This window comes from Amblyraja radiata, chromosome 18, assembly GCF_010909765.2.
Source record: "Amblyraja radiata isolate CabotCenter1 chromosome 18, sAmbRad1.1.pri, whole genome shotgun sequence".
NCBI classification, from domain to species: Eukaryota; Metazoa; Chordata; class Chondrichthyes; order Rajiformes; family Rajidae; genus Amblyraja; species Amblyraja radiata.
Genome location: NC_045973.1, coordinates 32,626,156 through 32,644,378, shown reverse-complemented (window position 1 = coordinate 32,644,378; position 18,223 = coordinate 32,626,156). Strand labels below are relative to the sequence as shown.

Sequence of the window (18,223 nt, the reverse complement as noted above, 5' to 3'; positions counted from 1 at the left end):
TAAGGGACAGAAGTTTATGGGTAACATGAGGGGGAACTTCTTTACTCAGAGAGTGGTGGCTGTGTGGAATGAGCTTCCAGTGGAGGTGGTGGAGGCAGGTTCGTTTTTATCATTTAAAAATAAATTGGATAGTTATATGGACGGGAAAGGAATGGAGTGTTATGGTCTGAGCGCAGGTATATGGAACTAGGGGAGAATACGTGTTCGGCACGGACTAGAAGGGTCGAGATGGCCTGTTTCCGTGCTGTAATTGTTATATGGTTATTATTGCCACGTGTAACGCTTTGTTTTTACATGATATCCAAACAGATCAGATACACCATACATAAATACGATGTCAAATTCAACTACAAAGGAAAAGATACAGTGCAGGGCTCGAAATTAACAGTTGCCCGGGTGCCAATGGCCACCTAAAGTCCCGCCGGGCAATCTAAAAGCCGTGCCATTTTACCCGGCTTGGCTTACCCGGGACACCTGCCGTTCAACTCTGAGCGGGGCCCCCCTCTCTATCTCTATCTCTGTCATTCTCCGTCCCCGCCGGCCATCCGTGTCCGGGCCGCCGGGTCTCCGCTCTCCGGCCGCTCCTCATCCGCTGGCACCAAAGATCATAGAGTATAGAGCGGCCTCTCTATGATCTTTGGTCGGCACGTGCACATGCACTCTGCCAGGGCTTGCACATCCTCCCCCTGCACATGCGCACAACCAGGGCCAGCACACCATCGGCCACCCCGCATATGCGCACTGATTCAGATTGGGAGGGGGAGTTGAATGTGCTGAGCCACCGGGAGATCAGGTTGGTTATTGCGAACTGAGGTGTTGTGTGAAGCGATCGCCAGATCTACGCTTGGTCTCACCGAGGTTGATCATACGCTGAATAATCCAACCACATTTTTGTTTGGAAGTGGAAAGAAATAATAGAAATTGCATTCATTTCAACGTGTAAAAAGAGTTAAGATACTGTATTGTAATTTTGCTGCATGTCATTGTGGTATGTATCATATCTTGATTGGTGAATATGTTTAGTTTGTGACTTTATTTGAAGCAGAAATAACATGTGAATGCTTCATTGAGCATAATTCTGACTGGTAACTGCACTTTGTCCGAGCATATTATCGCACGCTTCATGCAAGCCGTCTTAAATGACCACCTAAACTGTCATTTGGCAACCTATAAAGCTGCCTAGGGTGCCCGGCTGGAAACAGAGAAAATAAGTTAAGTGAGAGCCCTGCAGTGCAGAATACAGCAGTATACGTTGAAGGCCCTTACCTTGCATTATACGCTAGTCCCTTAATTATGTATCCGTACACCGTGGACGGCTCGATAGTAATCATGTATTGTTATTCTGCTGACTAGTTAGCATGCAACAAAAGCTTTTCACTGTGCACGTGACAATAAACTAAGGTAAACTAAAAGCAGTTCCTGGCTCCCACCCTCAAACAGGATCTTAAAGTCTTTGGAACATTGTTCAAATGTTAGAATCATCCACACACTTTTACATGTTCTATTTTCCACATAAAGTATTAGGAAAATTGACTCACCGTTTATTAGAACCCATTGTTCAAAAGGATTTGCTTGTGAGGATTATTCAAAATTAAGACCTTGATTTATAATGCCTAGGAAAAATACAGCAGGCCTGATATTAATTATGATAAACTGATTTCTAACAAAAAACATTGTTTACAACATAGAACACACTGTTGATGATCATGCCTGTTTCTCTGATAAAAGTAAAAATAACCCATGGGAAGGTTCTTTCCATTCTCTGATTTCGCAGGTCGAATTATCCAATTTTTTAAAATATCTTACTTACTGTTTACTTTTAGCTTTGACATGGCTTATTTTGGCAATTAGCTCTCACCTATAATAATAGATATAAATCAGTATCATATCAATTTGTTTCTTTTTAATCTTCCCGCAGATCTTTTTGTTTTATCAAAATAACTGCCAATCCCATTAAAATTGGGTTTTGAATCAAGGTACAGAATCTCATGTAAATATTCACACACCATTAAGCTGTTAATTAAAAGAACAGTTGTTTACAATCTTCAAGGTTCAGAAAACATCTAACTGATGCTTCATATTCGTGCAAGTTGAAAACAATCAGCCCACAGTTTTTTTACATCACCCAAGGAGAACTTGGAAGATAAATTTGGACCACACATAGGACTCTCAGAAGATAAATAATTTTTAGATTAGATTAGATTTTATTTGTTGTCATTTGAACCCAGAAGTTCAAACGGAATTTGGTTTATGCAGTCATACAAACACAAGAAGAACCAAGACACAACACAATTTACACAAACATCCATCACAGAGAATCACCTCCTCACTGTGATGGAAGGCAAAGTCTTATCTCGCCCCTGCACTCCTCGTTCTCCTCCTGATGTCAAAGTCAAAGCCCCCGGCGGGCGATGGTAAATAAGCCCCGCGGCCATTAAAGCCGCGCCGGGCGATGCAAGGCCCCGCTCCAGGTCATACAAGTCTGATACAAGTTAATATTAATTCTGCTCCAAAAAATGATAACCCGTCATGCGAAAAGCCATTAAAACATGGAAACTCACCTCCCCAATCCCACCAAAAAAAATCATAGGAACAATCTGAAAGCAGAATTTGAAGATTTTTTGGGCAGCAGTTTAATATCAGTTTCCTCTCCCCACCTTCACCCTCACACTCCCTTCCCGGCCCCCCATCTGCCCTCCCTCTCCTCCCCTCCCCCAATCTGCACTCCTTCACCCCTACCCCATCCGTGCCCCCTTCACCCCCACCAGACCTCACCCGCCGGACCCCTTACACCGCCCTCCCGGCCCCATTTACTCCCACCTCTCTCGGCTCCCTTCACCCCACCGTCTTCAACCCCGTCCCCTTCACCCCCACCACCCAACCTCCTCCGAGCCCACTCCTCGCCCCTTTATCGTCTTCTCCCCACCCCTCCCTTCTCCCTGCCCGCAGGCTCTCCAGATGCGCCGCTTCCCCGGGCGGGCCTCCGCTGCCACCTCACCGTCGGACTCGCTCTCTCGAAACGGACAATCTCAGTCTAACACTCGGACCACGTTGTATGATCTTCGGCGCACTTACCGTTCGGTAGCAAAGACACTGCGCTATTCGGGGAGAACCCGCTTCCCCTAAAATCCTTCTCCGCCACCTGTCAAGAACCAACCGCCATTAGACACACACACACACAAGATGGCGCCGGGCTCGGCGATTACCCGGCGAGCTCCGCGCTGATCCACCGTCTCTGATTGGTCAAAAGTGCAATTCACCTCATCGGCATTCTGGGAGTTGTAGGCTGTTACAATGCCCACTCAACGCAACCACCGCGCTGAAGCCAGAACAAGATCATAAGTGATAGGAGCAGAATTAGGCCGTTCGGCCCATCAAGTCTACTCCACCGTTCAATAATGGCTGATCTATCTTTCCCTCTCAAACCCATTCTCCCCCCTTCTCCCCATAATCACTGACACCCTTACTAATCAAGAATTAGTCAATCTTTGCCTTAAAAGTATCCAGTGACATGGTCTCCACAGCAGTCTGTGGCAATGAATTTCAGATTCACCACCCTCTCACTGTAGAAATTTCTCCTCATCTCCTTACAAAAGGTACATTGTTTTACTCTGAGGCTGTGGCCTCCGGTCCTAGACGCTTCCACTAGTGGAAACATCCGCTCCACGTCCACTCTATACATGTATCCTGCGCTGTTACTGTGGTAAAATCTCCTATGGGAAGCTTCACAGTAAACGGAGTTAATAAAATTTAACCTCTGCTTTTGAAGATTACAGAAAAATGACACCCCAAGCCAGAGCAATCCAAGGCTATTGGGAATTATTGCAATGCTACAGTGGTTGACATGAATGCAATGGCTTCCTTCAGGGATATAAGAGTCAAGAGGGATACAAGAGGGATATCAATCGTCACATTTGGAAAGCTTCATGTCAATCATAGAGATTTTTAAATCAACCTCACATTGTTTCACTTTATTTTTTTTTTTAATGTCTCATAAAACAAGAGTAGGGCAAGCAACCCCTTGAATCCATTCCAATATTTAATCAGATCAGGTGTAAGAAGGAACTGCAGATGCTGGTTTCTACCCAAGATAGACACACACAAAATGCTGGAGTAACCCAATGGGTCAGGCAGTATCCAGAGAAGAGGAATAGGTGGTGTTGAGTCAGAACCCTTCTTGAGTCTAATCAGATCATGGCTGATCTAAAAAGGGCGCTAAATGCTGAAGAACATGTTTTGTGTTATTTTTTTTCTGTAAATTGGTATCTGCAGTTCCTTGTTTCTGCGTGGCTTCAACACCACTATTCAAAATCTGCCTCTTGTAGTCTTAAAGACTGCAAATTGCACCTGGAATTTATTCAATGACTGTCTCCACAGCACTTTCGAATGGAGAACTCCAAAGAGTCACATCCCCTTGAGATGAAATTCTCCACATCTCCACCGTGAATTGGCAACCCCTTATTCTAAAACTATGCTTGCTAATTCCAGAAACCTGTGCGGGGTGCAATGTCCTCTCAGCATCTTGCCCATCAATAAATACTCCTCAGAATCTGGTGTCTCAGATCACCTCCCATTCTTTTAAACTGCAGTGAGTAAATGCTCAACATTTCTTCATAAATCAGCACCTTCACTCCAGGAATCAGGTTATTCAATAGGCTTCTTCCAATGCAAATATGCAATTCCTTAAATATGGGGACCATATCTCCACATCTATTATAGACTTTGATTTGGCTGCACCACACTTTGATTTCATACTATTGTGACCAGGTTACCTATTCTTACTGACTATTAATTTATTGATTAAGGATTTGTATGTTATTGTGTTAATGGGCATGCAGCAATTTAGAAATGTAATTGCTCCATTGCTGGTACATATGATTCCATATCATAAGTTTATGTGATAATAGAATTAGGCCATACAGCCCATCAAGTTTACGCCATTCAATCATGGCCGATCTATCTGTATACAGTACTCTAGAACAAGCCTCACCAGCACCCTGCAGTTACATCAAATGTCCCTACTTTATTTGAATGCCCTACTCCTTGAAGTAGAGGCCAGCATTCCATTAACCTTCCTATAGTCCTAATACATGAAAGGGGATCAAGACAGAAGCCTCCTTCTGGCGATCCCCGGAAACGATGACACGATGCACTCTGTGACGCATCGGGCGACCATTTCTGTCAGCATGTTGGACGACAGAAGCCAACAGCGAGCCATACGTTGTCTGACACACGAGTGAATGAAGTACATGAAAAACAAGGCTTTAATGAGCATGGTGCTCCCGATTATAAGACCAGTGTTTAATGTATGAGCAGCCATACATCATTCCTTTGTGCTGCCACATTTAATAATCTAACACTTTCAAATAATTTTCATATTATTTACTTTAATTCTGCGCAAAAAGAAACTTGGATATTAACTCTACAATTTCTATGCAACAAAACTGGTCCTCAATACCAACATTTCGCAGAACTTCCTTTGATCTTTCCACATATTCTGCCTCACTCACATAACTTGTACATATTACTTTTCAAATGCCTTGTTTTCCTTAATGCTAACTTTTCCCACTTGGCAGTGTAGTTAGCAAACATGTTGGTCCCTTTTCAAAATCATTATTGCACAAGAGGCGGCCATCTGGGTCATTTAGTACATCTTGGCAGGAAAAAGAGCTGTGTCCTAATTTCTCATTAGCTCCAGGTACACTACCCTACAGATTACCTGGCACATCAAGTGCATTTTCACGTATTATTTAAACGTAAAGATTAATACACCCTTCTGCAAATATTCCATTCCCTATGCAAGGAGTTAGAATGTTTACGTTCCCTTTTAGGTACTGAGTTCCAGACTTTTATGACTCAATTTCCCTCTTACCTTAGTCACGTTTATTAACTACTTTTCTTAGGAAAATAGTTTTTATTTTCACCAGTTCTAGACGTCTATTTATCAGTCTCAGTTAAATTTTCCCTTGGCCTCCTTGTAACTTTTCAGTAATCTCATCATACTTTTCCTGTTTGTAGTGACAAAATAATGCAGTACTCTCGTTGTCACCTACTGGTTACTCATCAAAATCAGGTTATAAATAGCAAATAGCAGAGGCCCAGACTTATTCCATGGAATTTAAAAACACATTTAAGAAGATCTCACCCCAGGTTTCTATCAGATAACAGTGATGTTGCACTATCAAGAGCCAGGAGTTTCAACAATGAAGAGATCACAATGTAAAATGACATCATAAAGAATTTGTAACTGACTTTGCTGATATAGTGAAAACCAAGGTTGGATATGCAGCTCAAGGAGCCCAGTAAAGCACATTTGAAAATGATATCTTGCTTATAGAAACAAAGAACTGCAGATGCTACATACACAAAAGGACACAAATGCTGGGGTATCTCAGCAGGTCAAGTAACATCTCTGGAGAACACGGATAGGTGAAATTTTGCGTTGAGGCCCTTCAGACTGACTCAAGATGCTTGTTCAGACTCAACCGAAAATGTCACCTATCCATGTTCTTCAGAGATGCTGCCTGACCTGCTGAGTTACTCCAGCACTGTCCTTTTATATCATCTTGCACATTGGATAGATTTTGAAAATTTGCCTAAATATGAGGCGTCCTGCAGTTTGCAAACATTTATCTGAAAAATTGTAGTGCCAATGACTGGTGTGTATATAAAGGACTAGCACAGAACCTCAAAGAGGGTCTACAATCGCTTAAACTCTCTATTTTTGATGCATCTTTGATCTGTAGTGATTCCAAATCATTGGAACCGGTTATGTCGGACAGAAGAAAGCTTAATTTAGATGTTGGGCAGGCTAGGACTATATTCCTTGGAGTGCAGGAGGCTGAAGCGTGACCTTAGAGATGTATAAAATTACGAGGGGAATAGATAAAGTGAATGTGCAGTCTTTTACCCCAAGGTAGGAGAATCAACAACTAGAAGGTGTAGGCTTATGGTGAGGGGGGAAGATTTCATAGTAAGCCAAGGGGCAACTTTTTCCACTGTTTGTGGAAGGTAGTTAAGGCAGGTAAAATAACAACATATAAAAAATATTTGGACAGGTACATGGATAGGAAATGTTTAGAGTGACATGGGTGAAATGGGACCAGCTTACATGGGGCATCTTGATCGTCATGAACAAATTCAGATATTCACCAGCAAGAGAATATGGATGTGTGGTCCTACAAAGAAAGGTTAAATAACTTGGGACAGAAGAGAACATATATGCTGAGCACAAATACAAGTGCTAGCCAAACTTAGCTGGCCTCCCAAGTTCCTTCCGCACTTTAAATTCAGACTGTATTCAGTGAATTTTATATGTTTCTTAGTGATGTCTTCAGGGATTTAAAAAGGAAAAATGTGAGGATGAGAATGGGTGTGATCTCAGAATATGGGGGTGCCCACATAAATCTGGATGAAGAATTTCTTCTGAAGCTTGAGTCTTTGGAATTCCTTGCCACAGAATCCTCCAGTATGTTTAAGTCTGAGATTGTTTTCTAATCGATAACGTGATTAGGGGAAAAGGGTAAGAAAGCCAATTTGAAGGCTTGATTAACCGTGATCATATTGAATGGCAGAACAGCTTCAATGGACTGACTCCTGTACTTAAGGTCTACACAAATTTTTTGCAGGATTCCCCCAGATGAGTCTTCTCTGTAACATCCCTTACATTACAATTTATAAGCAGCAAAAAACAAAACATATAATCTGCATAAGATTTGGTATTGTATGTTTCAGAACATAACAGATTTAAAGAAAAACTCATTCTTTTCAAAATTTATTCTGAAAAAACAGTAGATACATTATTGTACACTTGATTGTACATTTAACATAAATAAGATTTAACCAAAGTGTCAAAAAATTACATTTCCTAAAGACAAATTACACCGTTTACTCAAGTATATACCCGGTAGCAAAAATTAGGAAAAATTATTTACATATTTACAACCGTTCTTAAGTTACTCCAATTCATTAAACCTTGTAAACATTGCCTTTTTAACCGCATCTTTGTAGGAATCAGAAGTAGTGACACCATATGAACTTCCTCGTGCGCCTAAACCAGCACCTTTCATCCTTGTTTGAGCCTGAAATTAAAAATTTGTAAGAACACTGAATCATGCAGCATTTACATTGGTACGAAACATAAATGCCTTTTTTCATTACCCACATTAAAAATCAAAAAGTACATGTACCTAGCATTCTAATGCTAATGGAATTAATCATCAATGTAACTCCCAGATTCAGAATAAAGGATCACTGATTTAAGCAGACCAAAAATAATTGAACTGTAGCCCATATCTACTTGAGGGCTATGGAAGCTGAATCACTGATAGACAATTCACCTTTGTGAAATTGCACAATTATCTCTAAATAATTATTTCACTGTATTTGATAAGGCCAGAAATTACCTAGAATTACATGATTCCAAAAACAGCTTAGTCTTTTACTTGATGCCAAGGGTTAGTTAATCCTATTTGTTTCCATCCTTTCACCTTATAACAAAGTAATTATTACAACTGAAAGCTATGTTCTATGATCATCTTGATAAGGCTGAGACGGGGACTATTGGCTCCCTGGCCTCTATGTGCCATTCGTTAGCTGGCAATCATGAAGCGTACCAGGGAAGTGTCCAGAATAAAGTAGCTAGCTTCCACAATCAGTCGCCAAAATATACCATATTCAGTACCGCTTGAAGATGCAGCAGAAAGCAGTGAGCAAATGCCATGTTATACAAAGCAATAAATGGGTGCAGATATTACATGTCCTAAAAGAAAAATTGAAATGAAACTCCAGTTGGATTTGGCCTTGTCAAACATAAGGGTTAGCACTACACGCTACGAATCCCAGCTGTGGAGACACTGGTATCGTTGTCTCGTTGTCGGACATTGATCATTCTTTTAATGTGGATTTTTAACTCGTGTATTGTGGTTTTTTTAAATATAATTTATGATGCTGTTATAAGTGATATACTAAGATTTTATATGTACTTTGATATTTTTTTAATATACGCAATGCATTTATGTAATGTTGCCCCTTGTCTGGGCCGCAAGTCCGTAATAAAGTTTATTATTATTATTATAATAATGCAATATTTGTTGTGATTAATGACAGCACTTTGATTCAGTCCCTGAATTATGATATTTTCAAGGAACCAGTTTTAGATTTCTTACTCCTTCCCCAAAGCATGAATTTCATTGGCAGGCATCTTTATGATGGGGATGTGTTAAATGCTGGCTTATTCTTATTAGCACACAAAACAAATGTGGCACTTGGAGCAATAAGCAAAAGTAGCACGTCTGAATTCCTCTGTGTAATTGTAGAAATGCCAAAATAAAAGCAAATTTAAGACTAAGAAAATCACTGTTTCACAAGGGATCAATCGAGAAACTATTGTATTGACATCAGGTTATCAATAGCCAAATCAAATTACCCGTTATTAATTATGAATTCGATAGTGGCAGCCAAATTGGGAAAATACATTGAATACCTTACCTGTATGGGTGCTGTAATGCCTTGCCGATTTCTACCCAATCCTGAGCCTTCCTTCCAGCCCATCGCCTGAAGCATTCGACTCCCAATATTGTCACTGTTAATACCGTTCTTTGTTGGTTGCTCAAAATCACTGTTGCAAAGAAAATATCTTATCTTATTTTCTAATTAAAATTTTTAGAAATGCCAAACACTACTGCAATGGCAAGGATATTAGAGATCAATTCAATTTGTCCTAGAGAAAACATGGGGATTCACAAGCTTGTTTGGGTAAGTTTAAGTTGATACTTTCAACCACTGATGATGCTTATCAGATCCATAACAATAATGTAACTTCACCATACTGTGATCTAGTCTGTGATGGAGGAACAAGGGCAATCTGTTTGCTGACACTGTTACAATCAATATTGATCCCAATTTTGTGCACCAAGAAGAAATGAGCACAGAAATTCAGCAATGGAATAAAAAGCTCAATGGGTCAGAGTCATTCTTTTCACCACGTAATCTATGTTATTAAATGGACAGAATCTAATTACTCTTGCATTCCTCCACATTGCTCCTCCCGATTAGCATTACATTTACCAAGAGTGATCTAGTTTAAATTGATTTAGAAAAAGCTGCTGCAATTATTCTTTCTTTGAAGCTTAAATATACGAGGAACAAAAACCAAGTTGATCACACATCCCAGCTGGGTACAAAATAGATCATAACTAATCATTGAGTCACCATTATTTAAACTTCCTTTATATTTCATTAATATCAAATATTCTATTGATTTAGACTACAGAACATAACTTAACAACAGAACATAAATGACTTTTTGGGGCTGAGATTTTCAAAGATTTGTTAAGTGAATACATTTCTCAGATCTAACGGCCAGCCTCACAGTTCTGGGTTCAACAGCCAGAGTGATTCACCATCCATTTTACATATCAACAAAATGGTCCAATTATCACACTTTACACAGGGGAAAATTAATTAATGTTTCATAGACTTAAAAGCTTCAACTGAATCAATATCTGTAGTTAATCTCTCAAAAAATATTTTTGAGAGATCATTAACTGAAGATACCACAGGAATGTGGGAAACTGTATGCAATTAGATCATATCAATTATGAATCATAATTTCACTTAATGATAAGAACGTATTTGAGGGGTAAATGGCCTAATCAAGTTCCCTTGTTTGTTGGTTGCACTTACATTACTGCAGCATTATTAAATCTCTTCCTTTTGGGTTCTGGAGGTTCTGGGATTCCATACTTTTCTCTTCTTTCTGCTGCCCTGTCTCTGTACTTCATCTGTGAGGCAAGGAAGGCATATTTCAAGTACAAAACCATGCAAACCATTAAATGCTAATAAAATAATTTGGTCTAAAACTAGATTTCTTATCCATTAATGTACAGCCACTTAGGACCGGTTCTATCATTTTAAAACCACATTTGAGAGAACCATAGAGACACGATTATAGGCAAATAAAACTTTGATCCAAGTGATCCAAAGTTTAAAGCAAAATTATAATTTTTCAAATCCGAGACAGTGAAGGGTCCTCGAGAAGTTAGTGGAGTAACTTGTACTCCAGTATATACCCTCTCAGTGTATATATTGAAGCCAAGCTGAAGGCCAAAAGATTGCTGAGAAACAGAAGAGCCCTTATAACTAACTTTACCATTTAAATTAGCTTACCTCTATTTCTGTTTTTTCCAATGCTTCAAGTTCACGGTCAGACATTCTTGATCGTCTCCTGATCTCTAAATTTTGCTGCAATGATACATAAATATAATTACTATGCTCGCCATAAAGCCATCCTCACCGTGCAGAAGGTACACATCTAATTATTTTAACTGGAGCACGTACTGAATAATTTGTCACAAAATTAACGAATCAACCTCAGTTACAAGAAATGTTTAGCCAAAAGCATCACTGCATCTTCACTGCATTTTGTGTGGCAAGCATTCACGTGCTTATGAATATTAATTTTACTGCAGATGGACACCAAAACTGGAATAACTCAGCAGGCCAGACAGCATCTCTGGAGAAATGGAATAGGTGACGTTTTGGGTCGAGACCCTTCTTCAGACTAACAGGCTGAAGCAGGGTCCCGAAAGCAAAATGTCACCTATTCCTTTTCTCCAGAGATGCTGTCTAACCCGCTGAGTTACTCCAGCTTTTTGTGCCTTATCTTTGGTATAAACCATTATCTGCAGTTCCTACTACACATATTAATTTTACTGCAGTTACCCTGTGCAGGTCAGACAGTTGCTGATGGCGAGTAAGGGCCTCTTTATTAGGAAACTGTCTTCTGCACAGCAGACAGGCCATTTTGCTCCAATCTGTCAATTTTTCTTCCAGGTCTTGAGATGTTTCTTGTTCTTCGTCATCACTCTCTCCACTATAGGATGCCACAAGACCCTGGAGCGGACTTGACTTTCTCTGCAAGGAAGACATTAAACTTCAGTTTAATCAATGTATTTTGAGGTAAGCAGCTCAATCTTTTCATTTAAACTATTATTTACCTTGGAGATGTACGAATAGTCAAAATAAACAATTGTTAACAAATTATCATTTTACAAATATAGCACAGAGGTGCTTAAGTCATAGAAATGAAAACAAGGCACAAAAGTATAATTTTCACTACTGTGAAGCAGATCAAATATAAGATAATGATGAAGTTTATACCTCACTTAAAATGTATCAAATAAATGGGCCATGATTCCGTTAACCCTAAGAGTTATATCTAAGTCTCTTGAAAACGTGAATTGGCCTCCACTGCCTTATGTAGCAGAAAATTCCACAAATTTACAACTCTCTGGGTGAAAAAGTTTTTTCTCATATCAGTCCTAAGTGGCCTCTAGTTCTGGTCTCCACCAACATGGGGAACATTTTCCTGCATCTAGCCTGTCCAATCCCGTAAAAATGTTATATGTTTCCATAAGACTCCCTCTCATCCTTTTAAACTTCAGTGAATACAAGCCCAGTCGACCCATTCTTTCATCATATGTCAGACCCGCCACCCCTGGAATTAACCTGGTGAACCTATGCTGCACTCCGTCAATAGCAATAATGCCCTTCCTCAAACTACGACACCAAAATTGCACACAATACTCCAGGTGCGGTCTCACCAGGGTCCTGTACAACTGCAGTACAGGGCCTCCTTGCTCATTGCTCCTAAACTCAAATCCTCTCGCAATGAAGGCCAACATGCCATTAGCTTTTTTCACTGCCCGCATGCTTGAAGCCTGCAGTTCTGTACAACTTCATGAAAACACTTTCCCATTTCCATTGTCGAAAATTAGTGGGCATTCACCTGATCTAAACGTGGCAACACTGCAAATTTCTCAACCCATGATATTTGAGGTAAATGGAAATACACAAAAAAAAAGCAAGCTTGAAAGAAAGACATTCAAACCTTCAGTGGACTTTCATCGTCATCTCGTAGGTGTTCCGGCAGACCACTAAATGGTTCCAATACCATTGGCTGGCGCTCAACCATCCCCTATAACAGGTGTGTTCAATATCCATTAATGTAATGCACATTTAAACAAGACAAACCATATGAGAGGCAACAGTTGCTAGGAAATGCAAAGATAAATGCAGCAACTAAGATAAATATGGGGATTCCAGAGATCGAGGCTGGTGTAAATTAATTGGAGCAAACAAAAAAAATGGCAGATGTATTGAATACATTTTTTTACATCAGTCTTCGTCATGGAAGATGTTACTAATATTCCTAATATCAGACGGGATAAAGTATTGGAGAAACTCGGGGGTGGGGGGGGGGGGGGGGGGTCTAGAGGCAGAGAAGTCGCCAGTGCCCTCGTTGGGATTTTATAGGAAATGGGTGCAGAGATATAGTGGAACCATTTTTGACAACTCACTAAATTCCTGGAGCTTACCAGGAAATTTCAGAAGTTCGGAAAACAGCCAATGCTGTTCAAATAAGGAGAAAGGCAGGGGACTACAGGTCAGTCAGGTTATCAGCTATTATTGACAAATGCAAGAATCAACCAAAGAAATAGCTAATCATTTGGGAAAGTTGAATGTAATTAAATCTTGTTGCATTGGTTTTATTTTGATTAAGGGGAAATGGCACAGAAGAGTAGAGGCCAGCATGGATAGCCATGGTTGGGCAGGAATGAGGAGTCCGATGGCCTCCTTATGCTCTTATTTTCTGGTGTCCTCTTTCAATTTAGCGTACTGCAATGTCCATAACATAGTCTAAGTTTGTAACCCCAAATGCAGAAAGGGTGATCTCTTTACAAAATATGTAATCAATCTGCAAGGGCGACAGGACAAATACACCCAGCATTGTTATTTCAGATAATTTCTAGCATTGGAATGACAAATTCTCAACCAAATTTATTCTGTCTTCATCCAATCCACCTTCATATAATTTATTTTTGTTATCTTCCTGACAGATTATCTGCAATTATCAACCGCTCCCCACTATTTGTCAGTCAATCTGTCTCAACCACAACAAAGACATTCCCTCTGTTCTCTCCTAGCCCTCTGTGTGCAATTTAAAATGTGTTCTGATTTCCCTTAGATCCGATTAAATTTCATCTACACAAAACATGAACCTGTTTACTGTTTCTACAAATATTGCTTGGCCTAAGTATTACATAAATAAGAGGAAGGAACAGATGTGTTATATCGTCCTCATTCTAGATGCTTCTACTACAGAAAAGCTTATTTTTATCTCGTCACACAGATTTTAAAACTGAATGGATCCAGCTTAACACCTAAGGTATATTCTCAAGTTCCCACCGTCTATAATTGCCCAATTTTGATTCGTTTTATTTCCAATATTTATTTTGTTATTTTAATTCTGGATTAAAAAACCTCTAGATTGTTTGCAAAATAATCCTCAATTCATTTGTCCCTTAAAGTTCACATTTCACCTAATTATCCCTGTGCACCTAAAATTGTAGAAAACCTTAATACTTTTGAACATGAGCTTCTGCTCACAATCATTCCTTTAACTCTTGAATCCTTTCCTCATATAGCTAATATCTGCTCAATTACAATATAAAATGAGTGTCCTTTTGAAGATCCAAATAATTCAAATGCTCCACTACACCCAATAACATCTTTTGACTGCATCAACATACCTTTTTCTCAAATAGAGCAAATCCTGCATCTGCGGCAGCAGATTCTCTCCTCTCCTCTTCTTTAGCAGCTATCATCTGCATGGTAGTTTTGACGTTATCTTTCTGTTTATTTAGACTTTTAGCCCACCGCTCCATGTCCTTAGCAATCTACGGGGAAAAAAATAATTCACATTAAGTTCTCATCTACCCAATATAGAATGGAACATGATCACTGATAATAGATTGTTTAAGAAGGAACTGCAGATGCTGGAAAATCGAAGGTAGGCAAAAATGCGAGAGAAACTCAGCGGGTGAGGCAGCATTTATGGAGCGAAGGAAATACACGATGTTTCGGGTCAAGACCCTTCTTCAGACTGATGTGGGGGTGGTGGGGGCGGAAAGAAGAAAGGAAGAGGTGGAGACAGTGGGCTGTGGGAGAGCTGGGAAGGGGAGGGGAAAGAAGGAGAAAGCAGGGACTATCTAAAATTAGAGAAGTCGATGTTCATACCGCTGGGGTGTAAACTACCCAAGCGAAATATGAGGTGCTGCTCCTCGAATTTACAGTGGGCCCCACTCTTGCTATGGAGGTGGCCCAGGACAGAAAGGTCAGATTTGGAATGGGAGGGGAAGTTGAAGTGCTGAGCCACCAGGAGATCAGGTTGGTTATTGCGAACCGAGCGGAGGTGTTGGGCGAAGCGATCGCCAAGCCTAGGCTTGGTCTCACCAATTGGGACAGTGGAAGCTAAACTACTTGTGTTTAGTAAATCATGCCACATTTCTCACTTGTTGTGCTGTCCTGCTCTTTGGTTTCTCCTTTTTCTCCTTCCCATCTTTGTTTTTTGATCCAGTGGCTGATTTCATATTTTGCTGCATAGATTGATCTGGAGCAGGTAAGTAAGTTTGTTTTTCTCCATCCCAATACATATACTGCTGAGTCTGTGCATTGAAATAGTACTGAAACAAATTTTTTAAAATGCATTATTGTTTGATAACACAATAAGTCAAGAGCAAACATTTATCAAAGAACCTCTTAAATTATTTGATGACAGGTAAGAATAAAGTATAATCAATATCTTTAACTCAAGTATGGATCAAGAAGGGCAGCATCACTTGATGTGCATTCACTCAATTGCCTCCTTAAGTTTCCCTATATCTAACTTGACAAGTATCTTATACAAGGAAAACAAAAATATCAGATTAACTACTTATCAGTACATTCTTGACCTGTTTATCACATCTTAACCTTCAGTCTCAGATTTATTCCATTTTATCCATCAAACGTTTATCAGAGTGGTGCATGGTACATTTCATCACAGACCAAGGTTGTGAAATTGTAAATCTGTTTAAAATCAAAAGATACCCCTTTTAAAATGCACTAGACCAGGTGCGGACCCGTTGGGCCCATCCCCCAAAGCAATATTCCACAACTGACGCATAGCCTCCAAATGCACAGGCGTGGCTGAGGGGTTCCCATTGTGACGCCAGAAATCCCAGTTGTGACGCGAGTCACGGCAAATCTCCCCCAACTGCGCCTCCCCATCCCTCTTCCTACCCTCCTCCATTCCCCCTCATCCCCCAGCACTCCCACCCCCTCCTCTTCACCCTCCTTCTTCTTTCCCCTCTCCACCTCCCCTACCCGCAGTCACTCCCTCCCTAACCCCTCCCTACCCCACCTCCTCTCCCTCTATCTCCGTTTCCCCCTATTCCACTACCCCACACTCCCTCATCTCCCCCTATCCACCACTCCCCCTACCTCCTCCACCTCTCCCTCTATCCCCACCTCCCCCACTCTCCCTCCCCCTCTTGCTCCCCCACCTCCCCCCCCCAATGAAAAGCGCGATGTTTAAAAAAAAAATTTGAATTCTCAATGAAAATCGCATTTTTTCTTTAATAACCTAAACACAATGTTAGCTGTTAATGAAAATGGAAGAATTTGATTAAAACTTTTTTTAGAACATCGCGATTTTTTATGTAAATGAGATTCAGGATCCCATTGTGACGTCGATCGCAGCTGACTGGCAGGGCAAGTGGAAACGTGGTTTGAAAAGTGATTCTTGTAAAGTTAACATGTCAATTAACGTAAAATATACTATCAATCTGAACGAAATGTTCATTTACATCACAGGACAGTTTGCATGTCCTCCCTGTGACCACATGGCTTTTTTCCGAGTGCTCTGTCCGATTTCCTTCCACATCTCAAAGTGTGTAGGTTTGCAGGTTAAATGGCCACTGCAAATTGCCACGGAGTGGATGCAATAGTGAGATAACATGGAGGATGTTGAACAGGCCAGGGTTGGCATGGACTCAGTGGGCCAAACAGCCAGTTTCTTTGCTATATCTTTTAATCAATTAGGCCAGCATTAAAGTAAACAAGATCAGAGCATAGCAACAATTCAGAATTTCCTCTTTTGGATGGAAAACACAGAAGTCCCTTCTGAATAGCATCGTTTGAAATAGGCATATTTATCCATGGAGCATTAGACTTCAGGGAAAATAATTTTAACTTCATGTATTGCTGGCAACCCAATTAAAAGTGGGCTGTGGCATTAATAAGAGGAACGCCAAATAGTCCTGAAAATCCAGTTTTACCTGAAAACAAACTTGTCTGTTTAAGAATGCTGACATTTTCAGGGCAAGTTTGGCTACATCTTAATGGAGCAGGCAATTATAACTGCAACATATTAGAAATCTCCCTGGATTGAGAAACCATCATTGTTAGTTTCATATAAGTCACTACAGTAGTGAGACATTTGATCAAGCTACCCAAGATTCTGATAATGTAAATTTGTTTTAAAACAAAAGATATCCCTTTTGGAAGAAGTAGTTGAGGTAGGTACAATAATAATTTTTAAAAGACATTTGGTCAGATACATGGATAGATAGGGGTGCAGGATTAATGGCCAAATGAAGAGAACTAGCTTAGATGGGGCATCTTGATCAGCTGTGCCAATGTGCCTGCTTTCGTGCTGTATGACCATGTCAAGATATCGATCTGAAGCAAATCAGCACATAGTCGGCTTTTAAAATGTACACTGTTGATAAGTGAGTACCTGCGAATTTGGGTCATAGTAGAATCCAGTCTGCGCATCATAGTAATATCCTGATGATTCATCATATTGGTAAGTGGACACATCTGGTACAGCTGGAACAGAAAAACAAAATGACTTCTCAGCAACATCTAAAGAGAGCGCATCTGGGTAAAGCACAGAGTAACACCTGGGTAAAGCACTCACGATAGCTTGAATCCTTTGAATCTGAAGAACCATTAGGTGGGGAAGAATCTGTGTGCTGAGATTGACCTGATTGTGATGCCTGGAAAAAAAGTTACCTTTAGTTAAAATACTCCAAAGTATATAATTAAATATCACCATGCCAGCTATTAATATGCAGATAATTTCTCAAAACTGATTGATGCCACATATAACCAATAACTGCACAATGCAGATGTAAACAATCCTGTTCAGCACTTTATTTTATAGAGAGTATATAGTCCGAGTCCTTTGTCTTAATCAAGGTGTAACAAAAAAAGAATGCACATTCTCGAGACATCTGAAAGGCAAATAAAATCAAACTCAGCAGGTCAGACAGAAAGATGATCAGATGTATGTTCTTTCATCTGACTTAACTCTATCTCTTCAGAGAGAAATTAA

General features: G+C 40.1%; 2 protein-coding genes across 8 annotated transcripts in view; both read right to left on the bottom strand.

Annotated features, from left to right (window-relative positions):
* The window catches only part of rbm5 (RNA binding motif protein 5), a 41,657-nt gene extending 38,453 nt beyond the window's left edge, over positions 1 to 3,204 (bottom strand). For 2 of the 3 annotated variants that reach the window (XM_033037076.1, XM_033037077.1), the window contains exons 1-2: positions 3,076 to 3,204; positions 1,539 to 1,613 (exon numbers count right to left, since the gene is read on the bottom strand). In XM_033037076.1, coding sequence (XP_032892967.1) covers positions 1,539 to 1,555 — 17 coding nt within the window. In that variant the 5' untranslated portion in view covers positions 1,556 to 1,613; positions 3,076 to 3,204. Of the gene's footprint in view, positions 1 to 1,538; positions 1,614 to 3,073 lie in introns of all 3 variants that reach the window. The other variant, XM_033037078.1, reaches the window with a different exon arrangement.
* A 4,557-nt stretch (positions 3,205 to 7,761) lies between these two features.
* The window catches only part of LOC116983354 (RNA-binding protein 5-like), a 40,906-nt gene continuing 30,444 nt past the window's right edge, over positions 7,762 to 18,223 (bottom strand). For all 5 annotated transcript variants that reach the window (XM_033037073.1, XM_033037072.1, XM_033037071.1 and 2 more), the window contains 10 exons: positions 17,807 to 17,885; positions 17,624 to 17,715; positions 15,357 to 15,527; positions 14,595 to 14,741; positions 12,893 to 12,979; positions 11,725 to 11,916; positions 11,170 to 11,244; positions 10,687 to 10,784; positions 9,490 to 9,619; positions 7,762 to 8,081 (listed from right to left, as the gene is read on the bottom strand). In XM_033037073.1, coding sequence (XP_032892964.1) covers positions 7,956 to 8,081; positions 9,490 to 9,619; positions 10,687 to 10,784; positions 11,170 to 11,244; positions 11,725 to 11,916; positions 12,893 to 12,979; positions 14,595 to 14,741; positions 15,357 to 15,527; positions 17,624 to 17,715; positions 17,807 to 17,885 — 1,197 coding nt within the window. In that variant the 3' untranslated portion in view covers positions 7,762 to 7,955. The remainder of the gene's footprint in view (positions 8,082 to 9,489; positions 9,620 to 10,686; positions 10,785 to 11,169; positions 11,245 to 11,724; positions 11,917 to 12,892; positions 12,980 to 14,594; positions 14,742 to 15,356; positions 15,528 to 17,623; positions 17,716 to 17,806; positions 17,886 to 18,223) is intronic.